This window comes from Montipora foliosa, chromosome 11 (genome assembly GCF_036669935.1).
Source record: "Montipora foliosa isolate CH-2021 chromosome 11, ASM3666993v2, whole genome shotgun sequence".
NCBI classification, from domain to species: Eukaryota; Metazoa; Cnidaria; class Anthozoa; order Scleractinia; family Acroporidae; genus Montipora; species Montipora foliosa.
In genome coordinates this window covers 51331342-51338841 of record NC_090879.1, presented here as the reverse complement: position 1 = coordinate 51338841, position 7500 = coordinate 51331342, and the positions used below count along the sequence as shown (strand labels likewise).

At 40.7% G+C, this 7500-nt stretch overlaps 1 protein-coding gene across 3 annotated transcripts in view; it reads right to left on the bottom strand.

Moving 5' to 3' along the window:
• Positions 1–5380: 5380 nt before the first annotated feature.
• LOC137977635 (GFP-like fluorescent chromoprotein FP506) overlaps positions 5381–7500 on the bottom strand; it is a 15606-nt gene continuing 13486 nt past the window's right edge. For all 3 annotated transcript variants that reach the window (XM_068824924.1, XM_068824925.1, XM_068824923.1), the window contains 2 exons: positions 6023–6232; positions 5381–5602 (listed from right to left, as the gene is read on the bottom strand). In XM_068824924.1, coding sequence (XP_068681025.1) covers positions 5470–5602; positions 6023–6232 — 343 coding nt within the window. In that variant the 3' untranslated portion in view covers positions 5381–5469. The remainder of the gene's footprint in view (positions 5603–6022; positions 6233–7500) is intronic.

Here is a 7500-nt window from a genome sequence, read left to right as displayed (position 1 = left end):
CAACGGGGGAAACGAACATATTAACATCCCGGGTGTTTACAAATCCCTCGCGTAATCACGCGCAGCGGTCGTTCGCTATGTTTTTGCCGGCGTAGCACGTGCAGAATGGTGAACCGTTAGAAAGCCGTCACTCAGTTGGCTTTTAAAAACCAATTAAGGCCGAAGTTGTTTGGTCGAAACGTCTTTGAAGTTTTATTAACGTTGTTTCTGACGTTAACAAGAGTCAGTGTCAAACACAAATTTTATATTCTGATGTCCATCCCTGATTGCAATTTTAGTATTATATTTTCTTTTGTTCGCCTCTTTTTGACTCCTGTAGTCCGTCTACTCTCTTTTGTTTCTGTAACTGTTGTTTCCATTTTCTGCGTTTTTCCCTCGCGTACTATATTTTAAAATAGATTTCAACTACACTACACATCAGCAGGAGCCCATAAACAGGAGCTTACATAGCGCAGTTGGTTGTATGGCTTCAAAGCTCAGTTGGTAATTATAAAGCATTGCACCGGCAACGCAGATGTCTTGGGTTCGAATCCCATTGAAGCCGACTGAATTCATTTCAGGTTTACTGACTATATCAGACAGTTGCTTAAATTATCCTGATAGAGCGATTTTCAATTGAGTGTACTAGAAAGTAATTAGCGAATTGCTTTGGTTTTGCATTACTTCTCTCAGTGATTGGTTCAAAGTTCTCGCGCCACTTTTTCAACCAATCAAAAGTGAAACCCAAACCAATGGTGACTCGAGCGTACACATTTTCCTGCTCTTTGTGTCGGCTGCGTGTAATTACTTCGAGTTTTGATTCGTTTACTGGATTGTCTCCGTCCTGTTTGATTGGCCAAAGTAATTACTTTGGTTTTGGTTTTACGACACTCAATTGAAACTCACTCTAAGTGCGAGTGTCACTTTCGTATATAACCCCTACTTCCATTGAACATTTCTGTCTTAGAAAGTCTTTTTGTATGATAAGAATATGGGAACTGGAACACGTAAGGACAAGAAGAAACAAAGCTTTCACCTTTTTTTGCACTAAATTCAACTATCTGCACTAATTTCACTTTTCTGCGCTCTGCTTGGGATTAATCGACGTGCTCTCAGTATGCATATTATTTCTTAACGAAACATCTATGATATCATTAAAGCAATTCACAGCAAAAAGGTCTCGTCTTTCCCGAAGGTTGCCATTAAGTTTTGTTAAACTGAAGGCAATAAAGTCTTACAGATGTACAATAAACAAAACAAATATCAATGGAGGCCGCATCCATTACGCCCTTGGCCGCTTTTAGTTTGTGTTGCTAGCTTAGATTCAAAGCCAGGTAAATCCAGTCGCCATATTGGACGCGTTAGCGCGTTAATGAAAGATCTGGCACGAGTGACAAAGCGAGGGTGGATCGCTTGCAACACAAACTACCACCTTCAAACAGTCCCGATCGCCTGCACTAGTTGCCCACTATATATATAGCTAGGTCCCTATTTGTTCAAGATGGCGGAGCCCGTATACAAACGCTTTCTTTGACAAAAAGTCAAATAGATTAGTAATAAACATCATTTTCCATGTTTTAAATTTATCTTTTTTTCGGATTGTTGATTCCTTTACGGTTTCTCGATATGCCAAAATACACCAGAAGAGTAGTAAAACAACCGTTTTTATTCAGTGGGAAAAGTGACTGCAAAGAAAGCATCAAAGACGCTTCGATTGAATAGCTGTTTGGATATTAAAATCTTGGATTCTGCGATCAGCCAAATCTGTAGATTTCAGACCAAAACTTGTGGAGAGATTCCTGTAACACCTCCTTAGAGTTTCGAAAAGAGTTATTGTAGCACTTTTAATAAGCACTTCAGTTTAGCTTCGTTAAACAGATAAATTATTTTAGGTAATAAAAATATATTTATAAGCAGTCTTTATGAATTACAGGGGTCTTGCAAGTGTCCCTCGTTTGACACTTACAATCCAGTTGCAAACCTGAATATACTCTTATGTTTCCTACACATGCCTTTTAAAAAATAACTGTAAGTTGTGCAAAAATAATTTTGAAGAGAGAACAGTAAACAAGGACGACTTTTCTTTTGCAACGATTGAGGAATGGTCGTCCTCTCAAAAAATGTTTTGGCTTAACGTTCACTTGGATTATCGTCGAAATCATTAGAAAAAAAGTCGGTTTAAGTCGGGTAACGCACGAACTGAAAACTGGGGGAGTGGGGGGAAGATGGTCAGTTGCCGCGGCACCCCCTCCTCCTCAACTAATTTCGAATGCTCCTGAGTTAAAAATTTGCCCCTTTTCGTCTTAAGTGATGAGAAAGCAATTCACGTTTAAATAAAAGCTCATTAAAAAAATAAAATAAAATAAAGAAACAAGTGCAGGAAAAGAGTGCGGAGACTTAAACAAACAGGACAGATTATAAAAGAGCAAGGAACAAAGAGCCGCCCTAACGGGCCACTACCCAGGAATTCCTCCGCTGCAAAGAAATACACACTAGGCGTTGAACTTCTTCATCATTGTTCTTTTATTTGTACAATACTTGTTTTACATTGCTGTTGTGAGATGAATTTGGCGTTTGACCCTTCACCGCGTTTTATAATTTACGTCATGGTAAAGGCTACTTTGATTATTACAATTTTCTCGACTCTGTTTGTTTAAAAGTAATTTCCCAGTCACCTGCTACCCATCACTGAACGCTTTAAACTGAGCAAATATATTAAAGCAAGTGGTATTTCAAGCCTGTGGGGGAGGTACTTCTTCCACGTGAATGCGGGATACAGAATTCCAGCCTGTTTCCGCATCAGCGTTTCCATAATGAGCACAATTACCGACCCGGAATCCCACTCGCACAATGCCCTGGTGGACTTTTTCACAGACTCCTTCTATTTGCCGCACACGGATCAAATTCTTCAAGTTGGCTCCATTTCCTTGCACTATGTACACTATTCCGTCAATGGCTGCTGGATTTGAGCACTCTGCGCCGTTGAAAGTGAAATGCCATCGTTGGCAGCAAGAATGGCAATTATAGATTCGAAGGAAAATTAGAAATCTCCCATAAGTGGTATGGAGGAGTCCCCCGCAGAGCTACTTACGAGTAGAAGCTTGGAATGAAATTGTGAACTTCTGAGCACCTATTGGAACCCAAGCCTAGACCAAACGCTCGCATCCGCCACTAGTTGTTAGGGAGCTTAAGCAACGGCGACGGCAACGAGAACGTCACAAATTTGCATATTTAGTGGAGAAAAACAATAGCTTGCATGCCCTGCACGCGCGTTTTTCACTTTTGTCCATTTCTTTGCCGTCGTCAGACAAACAACCACGTGAAATAGCCAAATTTAAGGTTTTATGAAGAACGTCAGCACTTGAGGATAAAATTTCATTTTCTCCCCTAAATTAAGTGCTCTTTCGACCAGTGTCATTTTTGCGGAACTACCACACCCTTGCCGTATTAAAAAGGTTGAAATAGTCACGAAGTGATTACAATAACGTGAATTTATGTTTTTAGACGACGTTCTCATTGGCGTTGTCGTCGTCTTGCGTAACCTCCCAGTTTTCACGCCAACAGCGCCAGAGAGCACCTTATAACCGTGCCACTAGACCACTACCTCCACCAAATTACAGCCAACCAGTAAGAATCCGGGAGTCACGTGAATAGGTGCTCTCTGTGGTTGTCAAGGAACAAGAGAGCCCCAGATTCCTACAACGTGGCGAATCCTTATGGGTCACGGTTGCGTTATAATCGTTTTGACCTCTCGCCGACCAAGGAGACACCCTCAGTCACAAGCCCAGTTATAGAACCGTCCATACATTGTTGAGCCCTGTCCTTTCCCGCCATTAAGCAGTGAGGTTGCAATGATTGGTGAATAGTGCACAGCGGATTGGCAACCAAGTCAGGGAAAACAGGTTCACGTATCGTCAGTTGACTAAACCATAAGGAGGCGTCAAAGGACTCAAAGGGCACCCCAGAATTTGATGCAGACTTTACAGACACTTCTGAGTTTCAAAGTTAAGATTTTGCTTTGCAGCTTCTAGTTCATGGTTTCATAGATTTCACACGGGCGTGACTTAGATCTATGCGACGCGCGGGAAAAAATCTATTCACTCTGTAATCAAATTGCGTTTACTAAATGGCGCCCAACGTGGGGCAGACTTTACGATGACAAACGGCAGGAAATCGAAATCGAATACGTCTAACAACCTTTACGTCTAACAAAGCGAGTACATCAAGTGTGCAATCGAGTAAAACGAAACTGGAGCGATTACGATCTGTACAAGAAGGCCATCGACGATACGTGTCGAATTGGGTAAAGAAGTAACCGAAATATTGCGGGGAAGCGAAGAATTACGAGCGACCAGATATTATACGACAACTTCTGGACGGAAAACAACGGTGTTTAACGGAAATAGATGAAGAAATCCCATCTTAAAGCGAAGTAGAAGCGATAGACGGAGAAATTGAAAAGGCAGAAGAAGTTACATCTGTAATTATTTCTCTAAAAGGCAAAATTGAGAATGCAAGCAAGGTAAACACGCCAACACAACAAGGGGTATCGAATGGTCTTTGCGAGCATTTGCGAGCATACGAGCAGTGTGTTTATTTTTGTGAGCACCAGCAGTTGTCAAATTTTTCTTGCGAGCAGCGAGCACTTAAGAAAATACAGATGGGGAGCAGCGAGCACTTTAGAAAAATAGAGATGGCGAGAAGCGAGCACTTCTAGTAGTTCGTAAATTTTCCGCTATCCGGAATTTGCGCCAAGTAATAGCCTATAATCTCGCTGACACCTCCAATCTATCTCCAATCTGACACTAGTCTCAAAGATCATTGAGAAAGCCGTTGCTGAACAATTGACTGACCATGTAAAGACATATCAGCTAGATGAGATGTATCAGTCTGCTTTCAAGGTCTTGCACTCAACTGAGACGGCCTTACTAAAAGTACAAAATGACATACTGCGTGCTGTTGATGATAACAAGTCGATTATACTCCTTCTACTCGACTTGTCCTCAGCCTTTGATACGGTTGACCATTTGATACTGTTATCAAGACTATCGCATCGTTTTGGTATAAAGACATGCATTTGCTAATTTGAAGCTTGTTCCTCGCGAATGACATATATTGCTAACTCAGCCTCAGAAAAAGTGAGTTTACTTTCTCAAACAGAATTGTGTCGGTTGATAAAAAAACTCTGGAGCTTTCTCCTCTACGCTGCGTTTGGAGATTGAACTGTGTTTTCAACAAGAGAGTGTGAGTGTGTGAGAGGGGTGTGAGTGGTCAGTCACTGTAATGAAATAACCTGAGCAGTCATTGAAAAGGTGATAGAAGAAGGATCGCTAACAATGGATTGAGATTCTTGGGAGCATTTATTGATGAACCGAATGTAAGGAAAATACTCAGAAGTAGATAATTTCAAATGTGCTTTATTTCTTCTGGCCTTTTTCGGACTACATTGTCATCAGGGTATTGCAACAAAGTTTTGAAAAGCCTTCTCGCTCACAAGGAGCTTGCAGATGCAGAAGAATTTCCCACCAGTTGCCATTTCTGGTCTCGGCCACTGAGGTCTTTCCGTACGATTTTATGCTCCACGAAGTGGAAGTCTGGCATCTCTTTCGGCCCAGTCTTTGCCCTGTGGCAAACAAAAAAATATTCATTCTTGAGCATTACATCCAGGAATTTGAAAAAGGAGTGCGGGAAGGAGGACTGATAAGAAATCTCAATTTTAGCTGCTATGGTCTGTCACGTGCCTTTTTCTTTTTTTAACACTAGACATTTTCAGGAGACCTCAAGATGTGACAGTCTCTGATTCATCTTTTAATGATCTTTGACAACCATAGGTAAATCTATAGGAAAGAAATAACAAGTTGATGGAAGGAACAAAATTTCTACTTTGGTACTCAAGTCGCTTACGGCTCGTGGAATTTCAATGTAAAACTACCCTTCATGTAAAAAAAAAATACAACGTGGAAATTCATTTTTCGTTTTTTGTTGTTGTCGCTTCCCGTACTGTGATATATCAACTATTTAACCCTAACTCAAAATAACCTACTTGTAAGTACTGTGGAACTGGCACCGGTAACGCGTACCATCCTTTAGCAGGAGGAACATGGTGACATCGCCATTCAGTATCCCCACACAGGGTACCATTTTCTCGGAAGATGGCTCCCAACCAGTCGTCGCCTTTGTCATCACAGGTCCATCAGCGGGAAAGTTTACTCCACAAAATTTGGATTCGTGATAAAAGCAGTTATCCTCGACACTTTCAAAGTAAAAAAATGATCGATATTTAAAGAGATCATCGTATTGAAATGAGAAATCTACGCAGTTTTTTAGGTTTCTTTCGCAAATTCATAAATTACTCATTTGACTCTGATGATCTATCATCAATCATCTGATTTATTGTGTCTGGCTCCGAGAGCGGGCAAGATGAACCAAATCCCGCCCTGTGATTGGCTACCCGAGCGGGCAAGATTGAGCTCTACTGCCCGCTCGGGATTTCTCGCCTGGTCCCGCAAGATCAAAAATCATATTTTGGTGTTTTATCCCATATAATAAATCCTTTACTGACCAAATTTGTTCGGTCAAGATTGCTGGATATTGGCCTCGTTCCTTTTGTGTGTGTGTGTGTGTGTTCATGGACCTCGACTTAAAAGTCTCGGTCCATAAACACTCAAAAAAAGAACTTGGCCAATATCCAGCCATCTTGACCGAATAAGCTTGGTCAATAACCCATATATATCGTATATTTATTCTCTACCATAAAACTATTTCTTTCGCGTGAGAGTGATATCCCTATAATTATACATATAGTGAATGAAGTAAGAAATACAAAATTGTTTAAACTATTGGCCCCAGTTGTTCGAAGGGTGGATAGCACTATCCACTGGATAAACCACTGTCCATTGGATAACTCAATTTATTAAATTCTCAACCTCGGATAATGCAATTCTCGTGCTCTGATTGGTTCACTCAATCTCGGTTATCAGCTCATATACCTTAGTTTGACCATATATGGTAAATGATTGCGCTAAACGTTGCTAAGCTAAAAATTTTTACGCCAGAAATCGAAATTTCTCTTGGTATAAAGCACAAGAAAAATGTTTTTGGGGAAAGTTTGGATCAATTTCGAAGCTTAGAAGTACGCGAAAAAGTAAGAAATGTTTTTGTGATCAGCCTACGTCTGTCTGACAACCAGGTATTACACAACATCGCATCTTCATCAAGTTTTTTCGATTTCACTAGGATTTTCTCCCTTTTTTCGCTCGTATTTCGTACTTCCAAACTTTTGGAGTTTAAGGAATTTAATAAAACAATTATTCCATTCGCGCTTGCTATTTACCATCTCATATCCAACGTGCGCTCATGGAATAATTGTTAATGGTTTTGCTAATGCTTATCCGCTGGATAGCGTTATCCACCTTTGAACAACCAAGGCCAGGTGGTTAAGAAAGGAAAGGTCTCAAATTTGCGCCGGGGAGAAAAATATATTTTCGCCTAGCTACGCATAGAGAACAGGTTCAACTTGAA